General features: G+C 38.6%; 1 protein-coding gene and 1 long non-coding RNA gene across 3 annotated transcripts in view; both read left to right on the forward strand.

The window, feature by feature from the left end:
* The window catches only part of LOC125925172 (uncharacterized), a 31,040-nt gene extending 20,631 nt beyond the window's left edge, over positions 1-10,409 (forward strand). For both annotated transcript variants that reach the window (XR_007458718.1, XR_007458719.1), the window contains exon 3: positions 10,234-10,409. This is a non-coding gene — a long non-coding RNA (uncharacterized LOC125925172). The remainder of the gene's footprint in view (positions 1-10,233) is intronic.
* A 663-nt stretch (positions 10,410-11,072) lies between these two features.
* Positions 11,073-26,764, forward strand: part of KLHL20 (kelch like family member 20) — a 63,985-nt gene continuing 48,293 nt past the window's right edge. Inside the window, exons 1-2 of the mRNA XM_049633979.1 lie at positions 11,073-11,182; positions 12,097-12,160. Coding sequence (XP_049489936.1) covers positions 12,138-12,160 — 23 coding nt within the window. The 5' untranslated portion in view covers positions 11,073-11,182; positions 12,097-12,137. The remainder of the gene's footprint in view (positions 11,183-12,096; positions 12,161-26,764) is intronic.

The following is a 26,764-nucleotide window of genomic DNA, read 5'->3' on the forward strand; positions in this document are numbered from 1 at the left end:
AACTTACACAATGTTATATGTCAATTATATCTCAGTACAGCTGGGAAAAGATTCCAGAGGAATCCTCTGAAGCTCTCTGGAACTCAGTGTAGCTCTTTCCTGTTTGGTACTCTGGGCTGCAAACTCAAGCTGCCATAGTCTTCCCAGACTCCTAACTTCATCTCATCAATTTAAGGCTTTCAGGCTCCACCTCGGTTGTCCTTCCCTCCTCTGTGGCAAAATCTCCATGCAATAACCTGGGGCAATAGTAGGATTCACCTTGTTTGTACCATCTCTCTAAGGGCTCACTGTTCTTTGCCGCCTGAGAGCTTGTCTCTTGTATTTTTCCAGTTTTTAGTTGTTCGTAGTGGGAAGGGAAGTTTTGTTCTTGTTACTCTTTTTTTAATACACATTTTTATATCTTAATTATTTCATAGAAAATTATTCAAGATGACTTCTTCTGTGACCTGAGTCATTGAGTTTTCCATTGAATTTTTCACTTAAAAATTCAGGTAATTGTATTTATTGAGCATCTATGATGTGCCAGAGACTTCTTAAGTACTTTACATGTATTACAACCTTTATTCTTCAAGACAGGAAATAAGATAGCAAGAATATTTCTCACATGTAATTGTCCCTTATACTTTATAAAGAACATCCATATTTTCCTTTTTTCTAATTTTCAAAAGCTTTGAATTTGGGATCAACTGTCAAACCTAAACTGAACTATAATGTCTCCATTTATATAGAGCCTTCCCATAAAATATATAATGAAATCTGAACTTCTTACAGTACCCTACAAGACAATATATGACCTTGCTCTTGTCTGTTTCTCTTATTTCATGTCTGATACCATTTATAGCCACACTGGCCTTCTTTTTTTTTTTTTAATTTTTTTTCAATGTTTATTTATTTTTGAGAGAGACAGAGACAGAATGCGAGTGGGTTAGGGGCAGAGAGAGAGGAAGACACAGAAGCAGAAGCAGGCTCCAGGCTCTGAGCTGTCAGCACAGAGCCCGACGTGGGGCTCAAACTCACGAGCTGTGAGATCATGACCTGAGCTGAAGTCAGTCACCCAACCAACTGAGCCACCCAGGCACCCCCCACACTGGCCTTCTTTATGTTCCTTGAACAAGACAAATATACTTGTGCCTCAGGTCCTTCCCCTTCCTATTCCTTCGACCTGAAACACTCTTCTCCCTGCCTTCCACCTGGATTGCTTCTCTCTCATCTTTCTGATCTCAACCCACCTCTCCAAAGTACTTCCTTCATCATGCAATTTAAAGTAGCCTAGAGGCGCCTGTGTAGCTTAGTCAGTTAAGGGTCGGACTTCCACTCAGGTCAGGATCTCGCAGTTTGTGAGTTCAAGCCCTGTATTGGGCTCTGTACTGATAGCTCAGAGCCTGGAGCCTGCTATGGATTCGGTATCTCCCTCTGTCTCTGCCCCTCTCCTCCTCGCAATCTGTCTGTCTCTCTCTCAAAAATAAATAAACATTAAAAAAAAATTTAAGTAGCCTCTAGGGGTGCCTGGGTGGCTCACTTGGTTAAGCGTCTGACTTCAGGCAGAGCTAAGATGGTGGAGAAGTAGGGGGACCCTACTTCCTCATCCCTCAAACACAGCTGTATTGAGGTCAGATCGCTTGGAACACCCAGGAAATCTATCTGCAGAGCGGTAGAAGGATCTCTATAGTTGGAGGCAGACAGCTTGGCAGGATCGAGGTGCATGTATGTGAATTGGGGGAGATAAAATGGCATAGGTACAGAGGGGAGGGAACCCTTTCTGTGCAGAGACAAAAGGGAGAGAAAGAGAGAGGGCTTCTAAAAGTCGGTATCAAGTTAGCACAAGAGGAAAACCTCTCCAGACCATGGACGGGGGAAGGAGAAATACAGAGAGTGCCAGTTTATAGTTTGCAAACAGTCGTAGGAGCTGAAATTCAGCGATTTCAAACGTGCATGACTTTCTCCAGAGCAAAGCTGGGAGCTGTGTGTGTGCTCCTGGGGAGGATGAGCCGGCCCCAGAGCACATATCACGGTGTAGCGATCTCAGGGGCGCAAGGGGAGAGAAAGATCCCTTCCCTCAAGTACTGTGGGAAGAGGGTTTATTGCCTCCCCAAGGACAAAAGACTCTGTAGGTGCCAGCCAAAAGTTCTTTTATCAGCAGGGCAGAGTGGCTCTACGTCAGAACAGGGTCCGTGTGGTGCAGGGTCCTTTAAGACATCGGGGTTTGAATCCCAGCAGACACCTAGGCAGCTGGGGAGACTGGAGCAGGGCAAGCTGACTGCCCTTGCTATTCTGAGGGCTGCCTGAACAGCGTGGTTTGAGACACCCAGTCAGGGGAGAGACTGGGATGTGGCCATTTCTTCTCCCCTTCACCGACATGGTGGGACTTCAGGGAGCAGTGCAGTGGCCTCCAAGGGGAGATGACCCACTTACACAAAGCCTTGCCCCTTGGTGCCTGGTAACTGCTTACCTACTGGAGTAAAACTGACTGACCCAACACAACCAGCCTCTCCTCCAGACCAACACAGTCACCCTCCCAGGGACCAACAGACCACTATTTTGGGTCCCCCCCCCTTTTACTTTTCTTTCTACCATCTTTTTTTTTTTTTTTTTGGAATCAAGCTCATAGTTTCTGATTTGATTTTGGTCAATTCTTATTGTGTGTGTGTGTGTGTGTGTGTGTGTGTTTCATCATACATTTAAAAAAATTTTTTTAAACATTTATTTATTTTTGAGAGAAAGAGACAGAGCATGAGAGGGAGAGGGACAGAGAGAGAGGAAGACACAGAATCTGAACCAGGCTCTAGGCTCTGAGCTGTCAGCAGAGAGCCCAATGTGGGATTCGAACTCATGAGCAGTAAAATCATGACCTGAGCTGAAATCAGACACTTAACCAACTGAGCCATGCAGGCACCCCTAATCAGGTATTTTTATTCTACTCTTTTAACACCTTTTCTATTTCTTCTTCCTCTTTATTTTCCTTTGTCTTTTTTGGATTTAGCCTTATAGTTTTTTGATTCTCTGTTTGGTCTTCTTTTCTCCCCTTTCATTTTTCTCTTTTTATGGGATCAGCCTTCCCCCCACTTTTCCCTTTATTTCCTGGGTTACTTCAACAAACAAATCAAAGCACACCTGGTTGAAGGTCCAAACACTCCACCACTAGAAGCAAGGAGGAACTTTGCAGAGGACCAACCAGTGGGATAGAGGAGCCAAAATGCAACAACACAGTGCATGCAACACACACCAACAACACTTCCTGAAGTGCCAGGCCCTGGATAGTGTATGGCCCTTTTTTAATATAATAGTACTCGCAGGTGCAGGACACATAACAAGCTTTTAAAACATGCCAGAGACAGAAACAGCCAAAATGACAAAATGGAGGAATTCTCCCCAAAAGAAAATTCAGGAAGAAATCACAGCCAGAGAATTGTGTGTAACAGATATAAGCAATATATCTGGACAAGAATTTAGAATAACAGTCATAAGACTTATAACTGGGCTCGAAAAAAAAAGCATAGAAAACACCAGAGAATCTCTTGCTGCAGAGATCAAAGACTTGAGAACTAGTCACAATGAGTTTTTAAAATGCTATAACTGAAATGCAAAATAGATACAGTGACAGCAAGGATGGAAAAAGCAGAGGGGAGAATAGGTGAAATAGAAGATAAAATTATGGAAAATAATGAAGCTGCAAAATAAGAGGGAAAGAAAATTACTAGATTATGAGGGAGAATTGGAGAACTGAGTAATTCCATGAAATGAAACAATATCCATGTCATAGGAGGTCCAAAAGAAGAAAAATGAAAGAAAGGGGCAGAAGGTTTATTGGAACAAATCATAGCTGAGAACTTCCTAATCTGGGGAAGGAAACAGGCATCCAAGTCCAAGAGGCACAAATAACTCCCTTTAAAATCAATAAAAACCAGTCAACACCACAACATATCATGGTGAAACTGACAAAATACGAAGATAAAGAGAGAATTCTGAAAGCAGCCAAGGACAAAAGGGTAGACCCATAAGGTTAGTAACAGACCTGTCCACTGAAACTTGGCAGGCCAGAAGGGAGTAGCAGGAAATATTCTGTGTGCTAATAGGAAAAATATGCAGCCAAAAATCCTTTATTCAACAAGGGTGTCTTAAGAATAGAAGGAGAGAGAAAGATTTTCCCAGACAAACAAAAAGTAAAGAAGTTCATGACCACTAAACTAGCCCTGCAAGAGATCCTAAGGGGAGCTCCATGAGTGGAAAGCAGCAAAGACTACAAAGGACGATTGACATCACAAAAGTGAAATCTACAGATAACACAATGGCATCAAATTCATATCTTTCAATAATCACTCTGAATGTAAATGGACTAAATGCCCCAATCAAAAGACACAGAGTATGAGAATGGATAAAGAAACAAGATTCATCTATATACTGCCTACAAGCTACTCATTTTAGATCTGAGGACACCTGCAGATTGAAAGTGAGGGGATGGAGAACTATCTATCATGCTAATGGACATCAAAAAAAAAAAAAAAAAGCCAGAGTAGCCATACTTATATCAGACAAACTAGATTTTAAAATAAACACTGTAACAAGAGATGAAGAAGGGCATTATGTCATAATTAAGGGGTCTATCCATTAAGAAGAGCTAACAATTGTAAATATTTATGCCCCCAACACACCCAAATATATAAATCTATTAATCACAAACATAAGCAAACTTTTGGATAATAATATCGTAATTGTAGGAGACTTTAATACTCCACTTACAACAATGGACAAATCATCTAGGCAGGAAATCAGTAAGGAAACAGTGGCTCTGAATGACACATTGGGCCAGAAGGACTTAACAGATATATTCAGAACATTTCATCCTACTGCAGCAGAATACACATTCTTCTAGAGTGCACATAGAATGTTCTTCAAGATAGATCACATTGTGGGTCACAAGACAGCCCTCAACAGGTATAAAAAGATTGAGATCATACCATGTATATTTTCAGATAACAACACTATGAAGCTTGAAATCAACCACAAGAAAAAATTTAGAAAGCCCCCAAATATATGGAAGTTCAAGAACATCCTATGAAAGAATGAATGGGTTAGCCAGGAAATTAAAGAAGAAATTTAAAAATACATGGAAGCAAATGAAAATGAAAACATGACAGCCCAAACCCTTTGGGAGGCAGTCATAAGAGGAAAATACATTGCAATTTAGGCCTATCTCAAAAGCAACAAAAGTCCTAAATACACCACCTAACCTTACACCTAAAGGAGCTAGAAGAGGCACAGCAAATAAAGCCCAAAGCCAGAAGAAGAAGAAAAATAAAAAAGATTAGAGCAGAAATAAACAATATAGAATCAAAAACAAAAAACAGTAGAACAGATCAATGAAACTAAGAGCTGGTTTTTTGAAAGAATAAACAAAATTGATAAATCCCTAGCCAGACTTCTCAAAAATAAAAGAGGACCCATACAGATAAAACCATGAATGAAAGAGGAGAGATCACAACCAACACCACAGAAATACAAACAATTATAAGAGAATACTATGAAAAATTATATGCCAACAAACTGGACAATCTGGAAGAAATGAAAAAATTCCTAGGCACTCATATCCTAGCAAAACTCAAACAGGAAGAAATAGAAAATTTGAACAGACCCATAACCAGCAAAGCAATTGAATCAGTTACCGAAAATCTCCCAACAAATAAGAGTCCTGGGCCAGATGGCTTCCCAGGGGAAATCTACCAGACATTTAAAGTAAAGTTAATACCTATTCTTCTCGAACTATTCCAAAAAATAGAAATGGAAGGAAAGCCTCCAAACTCATTCTGTGAGGCCAGCATTACCTTGATTCCAAATCCAGACAAAGTCCCCACTAAAAAGGAGAATTGCAAGCCAATATCTCTGATGAACTCAGATGCAAAAATTCTCAATAAGATGCTAGCAAATTGAATTCAACAGTACATTAAAAGAATTATTCACTATGATCAAGTGGGATTCACTCCTGGGCTGCAGGGCTGGTTTAGTACTTGCAAATCAATCAACATGGTACACCACATTAATAGAAGAAAGGATAAGAACCATATGATTCTTAGATGCAGAAAATGCATTTGACAAAAATGGCATCCTTTCTTGATAAAAACCCTCAAGAAAGCTGAGATAGTAGGAACATACCTTAACATCATAAAAGCCACACATCATGAAAGGCCCACAGCTAATATCATCGTTAGTGGGGGAAAACTGAGAGCTTCCCGCATAAGATCAGGAATGAGACAGGGGTGTCCATTCTCAGCACTGTTGTTCAACATAGTATTGGAAGTCCTAGCTTCAGCAATCAGACAACAAAATGAAATAAAAGGCCTCCAAATTGGCAAAGAAGTCAAACTTTCACTCTTTGCAGATGACATGATACTCTGCATGGAAAACCCGAAAGACACCACCAAAAAACTGCGAGAACTGATACATGAATTCAGCCGAGTCACAAGATATAAAATCAACATATAGAAAGTGGCTGCATTTGTATACACCAATTATGAAGCAACAGAAAGAGATATCAAGGAATCGATACCATTTACAATTGCACCAAGAACCATAAAATACCTAGGAATAAACCTAACCAAAGAGGTAAAAGATCTGTACGCTGAAAAGTATAGAAAGCTTATGAAAGAAATTGAAGACACAAAGAAATGGAAAAACATTCCATGCTCATGGATTGGAAGAACAAATTATCATTAAAATGTTGATACTACCCAAAGTCATCTACACATTCAATGCCATCCCTATCAAAATACCACCAGCATTCTTCACAGAGCTAGAATAAACAATCCTGAAATTTGTATGGAACCATAAAAGACCCTGAATAGCCAAAGCAATCCTAGAAAAGAACACCCAAGCTGGAAGCATCACAATTCTGGACTTCAAGCTGTATTACAAAGCTGTAATCATCAAAACAATATGGTATTGGCACAAAAACAGACACACAGATCAATGGAACAGAATAGAGAACCCAGAAATGAACCCACAAATACATGGCCAACTAATCTTTGACAAAGCAGGAAAGAATATCCAGTGGGAAAAAGACAGTCTCTTTAGCAAATGGTGCTGGGAGAACTGGACAGCGACATGCAGAAGAATGAACCTGGAACCACTTTCTTACATCATACACAAAAATAAAATCAAAATGAATAAAAGACCTAAATTTGAGACAGGAAACCATCAAAATCCTACAGAAGAAAACAGGCAACAACCTCTTTGACCTCGGCCACAGCAACTTCATACTTTACATGTCTCCAAAGGCAAAAGAAATAAAAGCAAAAATGAACTATTGGAACTTCATCAAGATAAAAAACTTCTGTACAGCAAAGGAAACAATCAACAAAACTAAAAGGGAACCAACAGAATGGGAGAAGATATATCAGACATATTGGATAAAGGATTAGTATCCAAAATCTATAAAGAACTTACCAAACTCAACACACAAAAACCAAATAATCCAGTAAAGAAATGGGCAGAAGACATGAATAGACACTTCTCCAAAGAAGACATCCAAATGGCAAGCATACATGAAAAGATGCTCCACATCATTCATCATCAGGGAAATACAAATCAAAACCACAATGAGATACCATCTCACACCTGTCAGAATGGCTGAAATTAACAACTCAGGAAACAGATGTTGGTGAGGATGTGGAGAAAGAGGAACCCTTTTGCACTGTTGGTGGGAATGCAAACTGGTGCAGCTGCTCTGGAAAACAATTTGGAGGTTCCTCAAAAAATTAAAAATAGAACTACCCTATGACCCAGCAATTGCACTACTGGGAATTTATCTAGAGGAGAAAAACTGCTGATTCAAAGGGGCACATGCACCCCACTGCTTATAGCAGTGCTATTGACAATAGCCAAATTATGGAAAGAGCCCAAATGTCCATCAATGAATGGATAAAGAAGATGTGAATGGATAAAGAAGATACACACACACACACACACACACACACACACACACACACACACACAATGGAATACCACTTGCATATGTATATGTATACATATACATACAATGGAATACCACTCGGCAATGAAAAAGAATGAAATCTTGCCATTTGCAACAATGTGGGTGGAACTGGAGGGTATTACGCTAACTGAAATAAGTCAGAAATATATGATTTCACTCGTATGTGGGATTTGAGAGATTCAACAGACGAACATAGGGGAAGGGAAGGAAAAATACGATAAAAACCAAGAGGGAGGCATAAGACTCTTAAATACAGAGAACAGAGTGAGGGTTGATGGGGGTGGGGGTGGAGGGGCGTGTTAAGTGGGTGACTGGCATTAAGGAGGGCACTTTTTGGAATAAGCACTCGACGTTATATGTAAGAGATGAATCACTGGGTTCTACTTCTGAAGCCAAGACGACACTGTATGTTAACTAACTTGAAAATAAATTAATAATAATTTTTAAAAAAGATCTGACTTTGGCTCAGGTCATCATCTCACCTTTCGTTAGTTCGAGCCCGGCATTAAGCTCTCTGCTATCAGTGCAGAGCCCACTTCCAAGCCTCTGTCTCCCTCTCTGTCTGCCTTTCCCCTGCTCGCGTGTGAGCATACTCTCTCTCACTGTCTCTCAAAAATAAATATTTAAAAATAACAACAACAGAAATAACGTAGCCTCTCCCCATGGATGAACCTTGAGGATTTTATGCTAAATGAAATAAGACCAAGAAAGACAAATACCATATGATTTCACTCATATGTAGAATCTAAAAAACAAAACAAATAAACAAAAAATAAGCAGAATCAGACGTATAAATACAGAGAACAAAGTGATGGTTGCCAGAGGGAAGGAGCATGGGGAAATGGGTAAAATGGATGAAGAGGAGTTAGAGATACAGGCAACAATTCTGGAATGAATGTCATGGGAACAAAAGGTACAGCATAGGGAATATAGTCAATGATATTGTAATAGTGATGTAACAGGACAGATAATAGCTACACTTGTAGTAAGCATAGCATAATGTATAGAGATATTGAATTACTATGTTGTACACTGAAAAGTAATGTAACATTGTGTTACCTATTCTCAAATAAAAAATTTTTAATAAAAATAAATAAATAGGGGCGCCTGGGTGGCTCAGTTGGTTAAGCGTGGGACTTCAGCTCAGGTCATGATCTTGCAGTTCGTGGGTTCAAGCCCCGCGTGGGGCTCTGTGCTGACAGCTCAGAGCCTGGAGCTGCTTCGGATTCTGTATCTCCCTCTCTCTCTCTGCTCCTCCCCCACTCTCATTCTGTCTCTCTCTCTCAAAAATAAATAGTAAACATTAAAATTTTTTTAAATAAAAATAAAAAAATAAAGTAGCCTCTCCTTGCCTTAACTAATCACTCTCCCTAACATCACCCTGTTTATCTTCTTCCTTACTAGCATTTGCCACTGACTGGAATTATTTTGCTTATTTACTTGTTTATTGTCTATATCCTTTTACATGAATTAGTATGCTTCTGGCTGCAGGTATTAGAAACCCCCAACTCACTTTAAAATGTGAAATTTATTATCTTACATGACTAGAAGTCCAACAATAGGGCAGTCTCTGGGCAAGGAAGGATGAGTAGTTTAAAAATGACATTCAAGGACCCAAATTCTTTCAGCCTCTATGTTCTACCATCCTTACTCTCTAGCTTCACTCTCCTCTGGCTTCTCTCATGGTTGCAAAATGGTTGTAGTGGTGCCAGTTGTCACATCCAGACACAACAACGGCCAGAGAGAAAAGATGCTATCTCTTATTGCATCTCTTCTAAATTTACTAGGAAGTCCCCAGTCCCCATTAGATTCCCTCTGATTTCTCACTAGTCAGTATTGGGTCATTTGCTTGGAGATGATTTAGATCAACTACTCATAATGGAAAACAACCACCATAACCACAGAAATGATCACTAGAGCTTTAGGATGTTGTCTATCTCATTCATGATTGTATTTCCAAAGCCTAGTGCAGTACTTGGCATGCAACAAAATTGGCATCTGTTGAATACCTACTAAGTGCCAGACACACAACATGATCTTCATTATAATTTCTTTCTCAAAACAACTTTATACAAGAGGTATTATTATTCTTTTACACAAAGAAAACTAATGCTTAGGAGATTAAGAACTTTGACCAAGATCACAAAGTCAGTCACAGCACTAGGATTTCAAAATATGGGGGTCTGGATCTAAAGGTGACACGTTTCCCACTACAACCTAATTAACAGAAGGTATTCTTTCTCTTTCAGAAACAACTGGACAAATATGTCAATCCCATGGGAAGAACAGCTAAAGAAAATCTGGCTAAATTCATGCTTAGCCTACAAGATATCAGGAAAACAGCAACAGTCTTTCACTGATATTACTGAAACTGAGTCCCCGACCTTATCACTTGTATATTGTCTAAATGTGTAGTAAAAAATGAGATGGCTGTGTGGTCTGGTAAAATCGGGCAGAGTACAAATTGAAAAAGAATTTTTCACACAGAGGAAGTGTTTGAAATGTCTGCATAAAGTGTTTGGACAAACACTTTTTGTTTTTCTCCTGCTAATCTGTTTGTCCTTGGTGAAGTGTTTGGATAAAACTCTGGTATCTTGAAAGCTAAACTGTGGGAAATCTGGAAGGTCAGGTCTATTTCTGATTTGGCTGTGTATCCCCAGCAGCTTGCACATTGCAGGAGCCTAAGAGAGATATGTCAGCCCCGCCTACGCACGCGTCAATCATACACTCCACAATGAGGGGCAACATTGTGCCTATACGGTGCAATAGGAGACCTACAAGCTACGGATAAATAAAAACTCCTAGCTTTTTGTGACTACACCCATTTTTCTATTGCCTTCAGGTGGGGAAAACAAAGAAGAAAGAAGGAAACTTCGGTATTCAAATACTGTCAGATCAGCTGTGAACTTGCAAAGTGGTCATCCTCAGGATTGGAGGAAGCGGCTAAGAGGACAGGCAGTCTTTGAGGCGATCCGAATCTCCAGCAAAGGGCGCGGCTACTTCCTGAGCCGCGCCGGAACCTTTTGGCGGGCTGTATGAGTTCCAGAAGGAACGATTTAGGAACAGGACCGCTTCCGCTGCTGAAGAGACGAGAGGGGTGGGGAGGAAATAGTTTGAGGATCTGATCCTGCCTGCGCTAGCGGCGGCAGTGGAGCAGGCAGAGAGGGGGCGGCGGCAGAGAAGAAAGTGACAGAGCCGGTGAGTTAGCCGCCTTAGAGCAGGAGACAGTGGACAGCGCCCAGAACTTGCTTTGCAAATCTGGTCCTAAGTTGCTGAGCTGCCGGGTGGGGTAGGGGGCCGTGCTTCGCCCGCCGCCTGTCAGTGGGCGCCGAAACGGGGCTTTTGGGGCGCTGGGGCTGGGCCTCGCGGGGCACCAGACTGCGCTCTAGCTGGCTGACACCCCTACCCGGGAGCCCTGGGGGACGCTGGGGTTCTTACCCTGCACAGCTTCCCCGGACAAGAGCTGGAATTTGGGGGAAGGAAATGGGTACTGTGCGTCCCATTTAACCCTCGGGACCTACCGAGGTCTTGCCAAGTGGGTGGTGGACATTGTTTCGGGCACTGAACGAAGGGCTTGTAAGGAGAATGTTAGTCTGGAACCAGAGCTCTGCTCCGTTCGTGCTGCCCGACTGTCGGAAGCGGAGTCGAGTCGTTTGTTTTTAAAGGCAAATGCCGCCCCCTGCTCCTGTCACTTCGGGACAAGTTAAAGCTTCAGATCCGTTGTTAAGCCAGCGTGTTCCCTATCCAGTCTATCCTCTTATTACTTCTGTGGGTAAATGTGTTCTGTAGGTATACTTGATAGTGAGGCCAAAAGTTAAATGTCTTCAAGCACTTTTTGAGGAGAGGCCAAAACTAACCTAGCAATCAGGACTGTATAAGCGCGCTTTCCTCACTTTCACTAATAATCGTTTTAGCTTTCCATGTCTATATCCAGACTGAGGATAGTCATCTTAAAGGCACTAAGGTTATGACGGTGCAGATGCAAAAGGCCTGTGGTATAATATGATATAAAGTTTTTTTTTTTATCACTGAACGAAATGATTATATAGAGATTGTTACTGGAAAGATCAGAAATAGTTTTTTATTAAGTTACTGCTTTTCTGTTGTCTTAGGTTCGGCTGTAGAGTGTGGTGAAGGGTACTTTTCATGGTGCATGGAAGGAAAGCCAATGCGCAGGTAGGCTTTTAGGAAGAAAACCTTCAGTTTCACTGATTGAAATTCAACATGGAATAATTCAGGACTTCATTTAATTTTTTGAAAGGGTTTTCAAACTTTACCAAATTCTGCTGGAACTGATGATTCTTGTTCTAAAATAAATCAAAAGTATTATCTAGAATTAATCACATTTTAAATAAGAGCCCGATATAGTACCTACATGTCTAAAGAACGTTATGAATTTTACGTAGTTGTTAACATTTAAATTTTCCTTCTTGCATGGTAATTTTTGTGATAATCATTAAGTGTGATATGATACTCTCTGAGTTCCTTAGTCTTCAATTCTCTATAGAATGTAGAAGATTCTGTTGCCATTGAAGAATAATAATAATTTGTAATACACTGTACATATACCTAATTATGGTTTGGCCTATTTTATTGGTGATCAATAGTACATTTGTTCTGTTAATTAAAATAGCTGCATTGCAGGAAAGATTCTTGGGGGACTGAAAAAGGTAGTGGACATAATAACTTAACCCATAGAAAAATGGAGCAGAGTGTAAGATTATATAGACAATCATAAGCCCTCCCAATTCTAAAGTTGATAATGTTTTTTCTTAATATTTTCTAACAAATAGATCTAGAGTCATCAAAACAAAATCAGCCCAGTTCTTTTTCTTTGTTCTTTAAACTCATTTCACATTTATTGAACTGTATGTAATCATTTGTTACTTAGCATCAAAGAGAAATGGCTCTGGCAGAGCCAGAGAAGAGAAGAAAACATTTTAGGAGAAGAAACATTAAATGATGGGGGTATGACTTATGACTTAGGACCAGGAACAAGAATATATATTGTTTTCCAAATCTGTTATTGATTTTTTGATTGACCTTGAACTGTTTACCTTCTCTGTGTCCCAACTTATTTTTCTAATGTATCTGACCAGGATATTGGGAACTAATGAATGCTTTCAAATGCTTTGAGATCTCCAGATTAAAGATGATATGATGTAACAAATGTCAGTATCTTATTTGTATCAAACTTCATGTAGGAATAATATTTGACTGCAGAGTACATGAAGAAATTAACATCTATTAAATGCTTTACCACTTTATCCTTTATCATGGTTGCAAAAACCACTGATTGCTTCTCTTCCTCATTGCTTCTGTTCCTCACCTGCCATAAATGTCATATCTTATGTAATTGCTAAAATAAGAGCTTATTATTTTTTAAAAAGAGAAGGCACAGCGTGGGAATGTCTTTGGTTTATCAGTAATTTCTATATAAAATATTCACTTAATCACTCATATCTACATGCTTTTTTTTCTTGCTTTATTATATAATACTGCCAGTTATTCAAAATCATGTTGAGAGAATTCTTGTGCCATTAATTGTCAAACTACAGCTCTTTCTTCATCACCATCACTTGGCCAGAGCCTGGCCTACCCATTGATCTCGGATTTAATTTTACATTTGCTTACCTTTCCCTGCTTGGCTGTCATTCTTGTAGCTGCAGCCCAGAAGGCAGTCTCTGTGCAGTAATGTTGGTTTTATACTTAGCTGCTATTGGAGAAGCTTTGAATAAGAAGTAACTCTATTAAGATTATTTGAATACACGTTTATTCTCCCTACTAGAGAATTTTGAGTCTTCTATACCTTTGCATCCCTGGTGCCTAATGATTCCTGAATAATCATTTAAATGACTAAACAGTACCTGCAGGCTTTTTCCCTGCGTGCTACCTGCCAAAAAATATGAACAAGAAAAGGCTGAAAACAAGTTCGTTAAAGGTATTTTAATGCTTAATTACAAAGTTTTATGAAATTGATTGACATCTTACTAGTAAAGCTTTATCGAATTCATTTAAATAGCCATTATGTGTACAGATACAAAATGTAAAAGATACAATAAGATGGTCAGTGAAAAGTAAGTCTCCCAATGCTGACCCCAGCTCCCAGTTCTCTTTATAGGCAACCACTACAAACAGTTTCTTATTCATTTTTCATAAACATAATGGACATACAAGCATACACAACAACTCTCCTTTTCTAAAAACACTAATGTCAGCATACCACGCACATTCTACTATATCTTTCTTTTTTCACTTCACACATTATCTTGTAGATTATGACAAGTACATATAGACCCACCTTATTCTTTTTGCTAGCTACTTAGTATTTCATTGTCTGTAAGTGCCATATAGTTAACCAGTCCTTTTCGGAGACACTTAAAGCTATTTCAATATTTTGCTATTACAACCAGTCTGCAGTGAATATCCTTGCCAGTTGTTTTTGCCCAAATGTGTATGCATAGAATAAATTCTTAGATGTAGAATTGCCCAAAGAGTATGTGTGTTTTTAAATTTTGGTAAATATTGACAAATTTCCTTCCTTAGAGATTATACCAATCTAGTCTCACCAAAAATATGCCTGTTTCCCAACATATTATTTTTTAATGTTTATTTATTTTTGAGATAGAGAGACAGAACGTGAGCAGGGAAGGGGCAAAGAGAGGAGGAGAGACAGATCCAAAGCAGGCTCCAGGCTCTGAGCTGTCAGCACAGAACCCGATATGGGGCTTGAACCCACAAACTGCAAGATCATGACCTGAGTTGAAGTTGGATGCTTAATGGACTGAGCCACCCAGGCACCCCTAAGATATTATTTTTTAATCATGTATTTCATTTAGAGATACTAAATCATTTTGCAATGTAATTATTTCCTTCCTTAAATATATAAATAGGAAACTGAGACTGATTTTATTAGGAATTGATTCGTTCACTCGCCAAACATTTCTATAGAACTGATTATATGCCCATATACTGTATATATGCAGATGAAGAGATGGAAAGACACGTGAATAGACACCATACTACAACATGAACAGAATTTTAATAGAGATGTAAACATAGAGAAGGGAACTTCTGCTCTGTGAAGATGAGGAGAGCTTCACAGAGATGGTGATATTTGAGCTGGATCTTATAGAAAGGATAAGGATTTGCTTTAAAGTAAAGAATGTACTTTAAAAGATACAAATTTAAAGAAAGAAGTTAATTAAAGACCCCATAAACAGAAGGAACATCTGTGCTGTGCCCCCACCTCAAAAAAAGACACCAAGACCTGCAAGTATATGACATGAATGGAATGGTGAGTATATCTGCAGTGTAGAGCATGTGGGGGCAGAAAAAGTGAAACAGGGAAAAATCATAGAGAATTAGGCTGCAACCATGGGAAAGAGTTCAGCTTTATCCTCTAGGTATTTAAGAACCAGTGTACATTGTTATATAGATTAGATTTGTTCTTGGGGCTGATCTTTGGGAGGAAAGGGCATAGACTGGAAAGAGGGAAGAAATGATGGCGAAGAAACTAATTACAGGAGTTGTGATGGTTTAGGTGAAACCTGACGACGACTGGAAGTAGATCTGTGGCAGTGGGGATTGAGAGAAGAGGATGGAATTAAGACTTTGTCTAATAGTGACATCAAAAGGATTTGGTGGATATAGAATAAGGAAAAGGTAGCAGCATAAATGACTCCAAGGATTTCAGCTTGGGAAACCAGGTGCTGCCATGATGAGATCAAAAATACAGGAAGAGGCACCAACAGGTTTCAGTAAGCCAGAAATAGTTTCTCTTTCATACGTTTTAAGATTGTTATGTCTAGGAAACCAGCCAACAGAGATAGCCAGCATATAACTGGAATATGGGTTTGGGACACAAGAGAGCAGAAGAGATGCAAAAAATTGCGCATCAGCAGCCCACAGAATGTTCTTGAAGTTGTAGGCATGAATGAGGGTAGAACAGAAAAGGGGGATGCCAAGGACAGAACCTCAAGATCAGATGAGCTTCTCCTTGCTTCAAACAACAATAACAATCCCATTCAGGTCTCATATCTTTAGAATTTCCTATTTATTTTAATCCGTCTAAAATGCATGTTTAAAAATAGTAGTGTAAAATGTACCTGCTAGTGTAAAATGACTCTTCCTTGGTGTGGCATGCACTGTAGGTTAGCTTGCTGAACAACTGTTCTTCCTTTCCTTTACTATATAGAAACAGGAACATAAAATATTATGCTTGGTATCATCCTCTTCTTTGCATTTGAGATGGCCGTATAACACAGTGCTGCCAATGAAATGTCAGCAGAAGCTGCTAAGAGGTATCCTAGGGAGGCCCTGGCTGTCCTGACGTAAAGGGAGGCTAGCTTGTTTGCATGCTCTTCCTCCTTCATGCCTTGATGGCTGGACCAATCCTGATATTCATTTTACCCGATAAGCAGGGATGAGGTATTTTAGGGCTAAAGCATTTATGACCTGTTTTCAGATTAAGGGGTTACAGCCTGGCTTCCTGGTATGGAATCAGGTATGGAATTTATGTAGTGCTAGTGGGTGCCCTCCTGGTAAGCAGAGCTGGCACTTTGGGCTATTATTTCTGTCTTAAGGGTTTTTATACTACTATCTGTAGTTTTCTCTTTTTTCGAGCCTGCTTAGGACTTTAAATAATGGTCAGTTTAGCTGAATCTTTTTTGTTTGTTTGTTTTTTTAAGAGAAGGCTGTTAATTTCCGAATGAACTTTTGAAGTATAAAGGGAGAGATGTTCATTTAGGTAGGGAGCACAATTCCAGGCTAAGAAAAGATTTGCAGGTCTTTGGACTAGGAGACAAAACTTGATTATAAATGCTTTAGAAGCAGAGACTGTGTTTTCTAAACTTTTTATAGAAAATGGCTCTTTCCTCAACTAAGAATATTACTTTTGGAGTAAAAGGTCTAAGGAATGTGTGACATGGTAGCCCTGAAATTTGAGGGTGGCTTACACATTTTGGGTGGGTAGAGGTATCAGTGTTCGTGGAAATTACCCACCTCTTTATCTACCCCACATTTCCTTGACTTCCTAGATTGTTGGGACTTTTAAAACAAACTCTTAACTATAGAGTACAAACATAAATAAATACATTCTTGTGGGGCGCTCAGTTGGTTGAGCGTCCAACTTCAGCTCAGGTCATGATCTCACTGTTCCTTAGTTCAAGCCCCACGTCAGGCTCTGTGCTGACAGCTCAGAACCTGGAGCCTGTTTCAGATTCTGTGTCTCCCTCTCTCTCTGCCCCTGCTCATGCTCTGTCTCTGTCTCTGTCTCTCTCTCAGAAATAAACATTAAACATTTTTTGATAAATAAACAGATACATAGATACATACATACATTCTTATGACTTTCACCTTTACTTATTTTGACTATTCATTCCTATTCACACTGAGAAAAACTTTCTCTCTGGGATAATAAGTCTTCATAACTTGTTTTCTGAGAATAACCTCTGGAATGCCACTCTATCAGTTCAACATGCCTTTGCCCCTACTGCTTCTGCAACCACTTCAACCATTTTCTAGCCATCACGTAACTCCCTAGATTGTGTGGCATCTCCCAACTCTTGATTAGTGCAAGCATTTATATTCCTTGATTTGGACTGCTGATTACTGCTAGAAAAAAGAAGCCATGGGGAATTCATGCTACTTTAATCAGAATCTTTAATATTTGAGCCAGGGGTGCCTGGGTGGCTCAGTCAGCTAAGCATCCAACTCTTGATTTTAGCTCAGGTCATGACCTCACAGCTTATGGGATTGAGCCCTGCATCAGGCTCTGCCCTGACAGCGTGGAGCCTGCTTGGCATTCTCTCTCCCCTTCTCTCTTTACCCCCACCCCCTACTTTCTCTCTCTCCTCTGTCTCTCAGAATGATAAATAAAAAATAAACAATTAAAACATATGTTATTTGAGCCAACAGTGTTATCCAACAGTAAATCTGTAGGTCCCTGGTTAATGCTTACCCATTCCCCAGTTAACGCGTACTCACTGCCTGAAGCAGCTGTGTCACACCTTCATGCATTCTCTCATGACCCTGTCACTACCCCTCTCACTGGCAGCAATGGCCTGCTCCCCCAACTTCACAGAAAAAATAGAGGCCATCAGGTATGAACTTTCCCAAGGCCCTGATACCTCCTTACCACAAAATAAATGTATCTGTTTCCTCATTATTTCCGCCCCCTTACTCCCTTCCTCTGATCTCTTATGTAAGCCTTTCTACCTTTTGTCAAAGAGTCATTCCTCTGTATTTTGGTTCTGTATACTCCCCCTCTTCAAGGATCTCGCACCATCATTTATTCTCTATTATTTTTTTAAATTGCTCCCTGTTTCTCATTCTTCATTTTAGTATATATCATTTTCTAGTCTTCTTCCACTTTAAACTGACATTAAAGGTCTCTTCTTGTCACAGGCAAACTTCATTTTGGAAATACTCCATACCCAGTATCTCTTTCTTTACCTTCATTAACCACTGCCATTGGAAACTTCAGGTTTTTACTGAAAATTTAGGGATAATGAAGTTTTTTGACTATTCATTATTTTCTTACTGGCTGTCTCCCCTTAGATCACAACCTGCCACCATTTTTATCAGTGCCCCCCTTTCCTTTCCCCTGTGTTATAATTCTCCCTTCTCAATTATTGTTACTTTATTATAGTGAGCAGTTTAGTCTCTTTGTTACAATCCTGATATCTCTAGTAGAAGCAGTTAAAAAACAAAATCTTACATCTTTAGATCATATTGAATGTGTGGCATGGCTTCACATAAGACAGAGTGGTAGGGACTGTGGCGAACTAAGAGTACAAGCCCTCCTGATGGTACTCAAATGCAATTTCAATTTCAAAACAAAACAAAACCTGTAAGCAAAACCCTTCTGATGGTCTTTGTCATTCTAGGGGGACCTCACCTTGCCTTTCATAATTAAAGGGCCTAAATACTTGTTTTCTCAAAAGCAGCATCTGTCTCTGAAATAAATGCTGTTCCTTTCCCCAGAATGTAAAATAACAATAATTGAAAATTTATTATAGCAGTTTTTTTCTTCTCACTATGTAGAGATTCAATTGTAGTAATTATAGTTTCTTAAACTGATTCCATAATATCTGATGTTTGCCTTGTAGAATTGTTTAGATTTATTGACATTTTGGGTAAGTGAATCCTTCTTGTTTAATTTATATGTTTGACAATATGTTTATATGTTTTACTTTTTTTTCCCTTTATAGCTGCATTTTGAATTCTTGCTTTCCCCACTCTGTTAATTTCCCTTCAACTTAGGTCAGTATATTCTTTTTGTAAAAACTGACTTCCACTGAAAAAGAGATTTTTATTTTATTAGATTTTATTAAGTCAGCTATTTATTCACATTTTAATGTGTTTAAAATTACCTGCTTGCTAAATACAGATTCTAGAGTCATATCACCAGAGATTCTGATTCTCTAGCACCTCAGGAACCTGCATTTTTATTAAGCACCCTCATATATCTGGTGTCAAAGAAACACAGTATTTGAAAAGTGAATATAACAGCCTAGTGGGAATTGAACAGTCAGTAAAGAACAGTATCTAGTCTTCTCACATTTTCATTTAATTTGAAAGAAAAGCCACACATTCGGACCATGATCTTAAATCTATCAGTGCCATGTTTAGAAAATATGATAATAATGGAGGAAGACCCTCTGTATACAAGAGTAGTTGGGGGTGCCTGGGTGGCTCAGTTGGTTAAGCGTCTCTAGATTTCAGCTCAGGTCATAATCTCCCAGTTTTTGAGATCAAGCCCCACGAAGCTCTGCTTCAGATTCACTCTCCCCCCACCACCTAGCTCCTCTTCTACTTACACTCTGTCTCTCAAATCAAAGTAAATAAACATTTTTTAAAAATATTTTTTTAAAAAAGACTAATTTACTAGTCAAAGCAAGAGTAAATTTCTAAATTCAAGTTGGTTAGGAAATTTAGAATGCGTGGCTGATTTTACCATTTCACATTTTAACTACCATGTTTTTGGTATCAGAATGCTTTGGGCTGAAAGTCCTGACTCAGACTAGCATAATCAACATGGAAATCTTTTATTTACATAACCAGAAGGCCAGAGGTCGGGGTGGGCTCCAAGACTGGTTGATGCAGTGGCTTGGTAATATCATCTTGGACCCGAGTTCTCTGTCTCTCCAGTGTAGTTTGTGCAGTGTCGGCTTAATCCTGCCCTAAAATTGGTCTCCCATCCCACTACCACCTACCAGTGTAGAATGCTGCATTCTTCCTTGTTAATGCCCTGCAGAAGAAACTCCCTAAATTATGGAATGTAAATCTGTTCCTGTAATTTGATGACCAGCTTAGGTAAGAGAATGCCATCAGTTAATTGATTTGAAAGAAGTCAGGATTCATCCTTAAAAACATGGTCATCTTCCCCTGAAGCACATGGCTAGAGGAGGAACAAAATCAAGATTATGTTAAAATTTGAGAGAGTTGATGGTAAAATATGGTATTAATAGAATTTATCTTGAAGTTATGTTTTTCATCAGTGCTAAAAGAATACAAAATCTGCTAAAGTTATTATTAGCAGATTTTATACCCTTTGGTTTTAGATAAACTGATTCTTTCCCAGAATTGACAGAGTCTTCCGGGGAGAAGGCAAAAGCTCTGTTTGGTCTCCCTAGTTTGTTAAATGTGGATAGAGTCCAGAATAATCCTTTCCACTTGCCTCCTTAAATCTTAAAATACATATAGATTAATCTTGTAAATTAAGTTAATAAAAATGTTATTTGAGTTCAGTTTCTTTTTTGTGTATATTTGTAATGTCATTTGTTCAATATTGGAATAAAAAGCCACAGATTGAAAAAGCAAATAATTTGAGATCTTCTTGTTTTTCTAGATGAATTTTTACTTGGACAATAAAGCTTGCCGCCCTAAGATTTAATTAAAACCTTTCTTAGGGTTCTGTCTTGGGGAGCAGATCACACCTCAGTTTACCATCCCACCCCCAACTCTTTAGAGTATTTATTTCATCAGACTCCAAACAAAGAAGTTGTGAATATAGATGTGACAAGGTGTGAACACAGTCTATTTCTAGGACCCTTATTATAACTTCCTTTCAAAAGGTGCCCAGAAAAATGTACCAAAAAACTCGCTTTTCTGCCAGTAGAATCCCGTGGTTGTAATAAGAATAATGGAGGATGTGCACTCAGAATTTTAAAAGTACACATTTACAAAAACAAGTAGCAGAACCATAGGAGAAATAACTTAGTGTATAGAATTAAATATGGCTTCTAGAATTAAATTGCTAGAATTAAATACAGCTTCTCAGAACATTTAAAATGAGGTAATCCCTGTTGTCATTGCTTCTCATTCTCCTAAAAGGGCAGTGTGGTCCAGCCATGTGGCAATATGCTTGCCTTTTTTTCCCTTCTAAGAATGACAACCACATAAATCAGATTACCAGAGTCATTTCTATTTCAAACACTCAATCCAGTTGCCTAAGATAGTTTGGAATTATAAGGCACTGACTTCAAAGTCAGAGGACCTACATTCAGACAAATCCCAACACTGTCACTCTTTGTGAGGTAAGTGTAATTATCCCTATGTTACAAATAATTAACTTGAGGATCAGGAAGTTAAGCAATTTGCCCAAGATTATACCTAATAAGTAATGGAGGTAAGGTTTGAACCTGGCTACAAGCTTGCCTGGCTACAAACCTGGTTTTGAGAGAATGAGACAAGAGTTCGGAGGGTATAATTTATTTTGGCAGAAAGAAAAGTTGAATTCATTTAACAACAATTTAGTGAACACTAGACCCCGGTATTGGGATATAGCAGTGAGCAAAAGAAAACAAGGGCCTTGTTCTCATTGATCTTATATTCTAATTAGGCGATAAAACCAATATAGTATGTCAGGAGGGAATATATTTATGAAGAAAATTAAAGGGTATAGAGTGGTAGAAATAGGAGATACTATTTCATATAAGGTGGTGTTGGGGAGAAGGAATTTCCTCTGCCCTTCGAGGTCCTTAAAGCTGGACTTAGAATCAAATTAACAATGAGACAATGAGGAAATCAAATTCAATAGCATTTGTAGAGGGAATCCACACAGACATGGAAATCCCAAAGATAGGCAACATTATGCTTATGTGAGCTAAGGCAAGGGGTATTGGACTGAGGGTACAAAGGAGAGAAATACCATTAGAAGGGAAAGATGTTTGGAAAACAAAGGTATCCTATTCTGCAGATTAGTTTCTTAGATAAAGAGAAATCTCTGTCAATAGCTGTCTTCCTGGTAAAGCAGGCAGTTGAAGGGGAGGTGAAGAGCTTTTTCTGAATCTGCTGGGTTTGGATTGCTTTTATTTACACACACACACACACACATATATATATATATATGTATATATTTATATATATATATATATATATATACACATATATATGTAAATATATATATTTACATATATATTTACATATATATACATATATATTTACTAAAAGAGAACAGGGGTGGGGCAGAGAGAGAGAGGGAGACAGAGAATCAATCCCAAGTAGGCTCCACACTGCCAGCACAGAGCCCGATGTGGGTCTTGAACTCATGAACTGAGATCATGACCTGAGCCGAAACCAAGAGTCAGATCCTTAAGCGACTGAGCCACCCAGGTGACCCAGGATTGCTTTTAACTCAATGTTCATGCCAAAGTGTCCCATCTTTAGATGGCCTGCCCTTGGCCCCTACAGTTGTGTGATAAGTTGGCATTTGAGCAGAGATCTGAAAGAAATGACAGAGTGAGCTTCATAAATATTTGGGGGAAGAAACTTTCAGGAAGAAGGAATAAGAGTCTGAAGCAAGAGAAGTCTTGGTATGTCCCAGAAAATATCAAGGTAAGTCTGTGTGACTAGAGAACAGTGGGCAAGAGGAAAGCAATAGGAGATGAATTCAGAGAGCAAGCCAGGGGAAGAGTCATGTCGAAGCTGGTAAACCTTATATTCTTTGTTTGTGACTGAGTATTTAAAGCATTTTAAGCAGAGGAGTGGTGTAATCTGACTTTTCTAAACGATCAGTTAGGTTCTTTAGAGAAGAGAATATAAATTGGCAAAGGTGGAAGCAAGAAGACCATTTATGAGACTATTACAATGTTAAAAAAGGGTGAGAATAGCCTGAATTAGGGTGGGACTGGTGAAGATGTAGAGAAATAGTTGGAATCTAGATATTATTTGGAGCTAGAATGACAGGATTTGCTGATGGATTGGGTTTGAGAGTGTGTGGAAGGGAAGAGGCCCAAGATTTTTGGCCTGAGAAACTGGAAGAATAAAATTGCTTTTTATTAATCTGGGGAAGGCTAGAAGAGAGACATGGAGGAAGGTAGAGAATCAAGGAATCAGTTTTAGATATATCATTGAGATATTTTCACTTGTGTGATACAAGACATTCATATGGATCCAAATTCAGAATTTATTCAGACAGAAGATAAGGCCCTTTTAGCCATTCACATATGGATGATAGGAACCATGAGGTTAGACGAGGTCCCCCTAAGAATGTGTATAGAGAGCAGAGAGGACAGACCTTTGGAGAATGACCTCATTTAAGGGAATTCTTAGCAAGTTTGCAAACCAGACCACTGATAAAAGTATAGAAACTACCTGTTTTTTTTTTTTTAAATATAATTTGTTGTCAAATTGGCTAACATGTAGTGTGTACAGTGTGCTCTTGGTTTTGGGGGTAGATTCCCAGGGTTCATCACCTACCTACCACACCCAGTGCTCATAGAAATTACCCATTATTAAAAGTCAGAATCTGTACTCATACAATAATTAACAGCACAGGTGTTTTTTTTTTCTTGCTATGGTATACTTTTAAATGAAAAGGCAGAGATGTAGAAATTAGCTTCCTTATTGTATGTAGGTGAAATAAAAAATTGTTTATATCTAAGTTCAACAGTACTATCTGTATGTACATCATTATGGTTGCAACAAAAATGTTTTCATTTCAACATGCAATGTCAATATTAAAATAGGAAGTTTTGAATTTATCTTGTCTTTAATGTTGGTTCTTTTTGAAAGAAGCTTGATTGCACCTCTGTTAACCATGTGATTTATTTTTTCAGCATCTACCATGTACAAGGCATCATTAAGCATTGTGATTAAAAGCTTCCTTGATTATTTACATGGGTGGCAAAAATTATCCTTTAACTGCTCAGCTTTTTTCAGTCTGTAAATTACCAAGCATAAATGGTGCTGTTTCTACCAGATGTCAGGAATTATGAACAGTTTGTGTTCTAGAATACAGAATCACCTGTGGGCTAAGGCCAAGCATAGAAAGCTTGAATTTATAAGTACTTTGGAAAAACAGATTGCTGTTGGAGAAAGGAAAAACTATGTTCTTTGTTTTCAGGTTGTGCCTTTGTAATGTAAATGTAGTTTCTTCTTCCCAAAATGTCCTTTTCTAGTCTCTCCTTCCCAGGGGACCCTCTCAACACAGGTGTTTTATTATACTGTAGTTCCTGTCCATGCTACAGCTTTAGGGGTAGTAAACTGATAACTGTCCCCTGAAGGCCAGATGTTAGACTCTCTCAATATAGATGATTAAGTCTGTGAGACTCACATGAGGCTGACCTAAAACTCAGAGTCACCTATGCCTCCTTTTAAATAACATGATATCTCTGGAAGAATTATTCATGAGAAGACTGCTTAGTGAGTGTAGAATCAGAAACAGAAATATAATGATCTGGACCATGGGTATGGGATATTTCACCTAAGTTCAAGAATAACCCAATGTAATATTCCTACTTCACAACAAAAATACATACCCTTGAAGTAACCTTGTAGCTTATGCCAATCAGATCTAGGATCTTTCCAGTATAAACAAATACTATACCGATTTTTGCCTTTCTGACCACAATTTGTATCCTGATTGCCCTTTCTCTGGTTATTCATGTATCCCCTCTTCTAGATAGATTCCCTGATTGCCTCTTTATATTCCTTTGATTTTTTTCTCACTTCAAACAAACTGCTTTGTAAATTATATGCAATTAGTAAATATGTGTTAAAAGAATAATTACCAACTTAGAGGAACATAGATTTTTTCATGCTGGTAGATACAGTGTGATAATTATGAAAATCTGAATATCTTCATTATAATTATTTGTCAATTTAAGTGGGTGGCATTTACCTAGGAAGTTAACACCTCAATTTCTACATATGAAATATGAACATAAGGTATAAACTTGCTTCTCTTATATATTACCTGGAATCACTTTTTAAAAGGTAATAACCTTTGACTATTTTAGAAATGTTTAGAGATAATTCTGAAAATTTCTTAGACCATCCCAGGTTTTTTTAAGCTGGAAAAGGAAAGACTTAAGTTCAATTTTGTTATGCTGTTTTCCTTAAGCCTGACATTCATTTTGTGGTCCTTTTACCAAGTTACTTGACTCTTCTGATAGTCCACTGGTGAAGTTCTTCATGATGACTAGACCAAATTAATCTGCATTTAACTGTAGCTTTTTGGGCTTTAAAAAGTTGTACAGAAATTTGGATATCCATAAGGAAAAAACTGAAAATCTTACTTTGAATTGTTAAATAATTCTACATCTCCCTTCTTTCCCTAACCCAGCATTCACATCAGTCACATTATTAAATATTCACATTGCCCCAGGAGATAGTTGTAGTTTATCCTAGAGTATCAGGAGGCCTGCTGTGCTACTGAAAGAAAGCTTCATGATTTTAAAGAAGTCACCTAACCAAATCAGTTCCTTCATCTGTTAAAGGAGGGTATTATGCTAGATGATCTGATGGTGCATTCTATTCCAAATCTCAATCTCCATTCTTCAAGCTAGGTAACAAATTATGACAAGCAAGCAAGGTTGCTTTTCATATTTAAAGGTTTCTGGATGGGGCGCCTAGGTGGCTCAGTCTGTTGAGCGACCTACTTCAGCTCAGGTCACGATCTCACGGTTTGTGACTTCAAGCCCCATGTCAGGCTCTGTACTGACAGCTCAGAGCCTGGGGCCTGCTTCAGATTCTGTGTCTCCCTCCTCTCTGCCCCTCCCCCACTCATGCTCTGTCTCTCTCTGTCTCAGAAATAAATAAACATCTAAAAAAAAGTATTTAAAGATTTCTGGAGAACATTAACATGTAAAATTTATTAACACTCACATACCCTGATCCTATGATGTTGTGTGTATCAAATTTGAGAAATTTACAGAGCTGTCACCCTCATTTTTTCCAGATCCCTTTTTAAAGGAAAATAATTATTACAGCCTCTCAAGAGGGTGTCCTTTAGCACAGTTAGGGTAACACATACTTACATATACAGGAAATGCCCAACTTATAGACTTCCAAAGTCTGCGTGTAAGAGTAGCTTCCCGAGCTCCAGCCATCATCCCACTCAAAAGCCACCGAACACAACAGCAACAACAAACCCTTAATCAATCCCAAAACGAGAAATGTTCTTTTCCTTCTCCTTGAACCTCTTGGCCTTTGTGTCTTCAGACTTCAAAATTCAGGTCAGAACTCTATGTCAGTGGCTTTTAAGTTTATTGCTATAACATAGAGCTTACAAAGGGACCCAATTATACAGATATATATGAATCCGTGTGTGTATACAACACACAGTTGAAACAGTGACGTAAAGGGAATATATGCCAATATTTTTTCTTATGTTTCATTTTTTCAGTGTTGCTTATGACACACTAAGTTGATTTTACAACTAAACCTAGCCCCCATTTACAGCACTCTTGCTATAGAAGTATATAAGCCTCCAAATACCTAACATAAAATTAAATGTTGGGAAAAGTATTCATTTGTAAAGTGGGGAATGTC

The sequence above is a fragment of the Panthera uncia genome, chromosome F1 (genome assembly GCF_023721935.1).
Source record: "Panthera uncia isolate 11264 chromosome F1, Puncia_PCG_1.0, whole genome shotgun sequence".
In the NCBI taxonomy this organism is placed as follows: domain Eukaryota; kingdom Metazoa; phylum Chordata; class Mammalia; order Carnivora; family Felidae; genus Panthera; species Panthera uncia.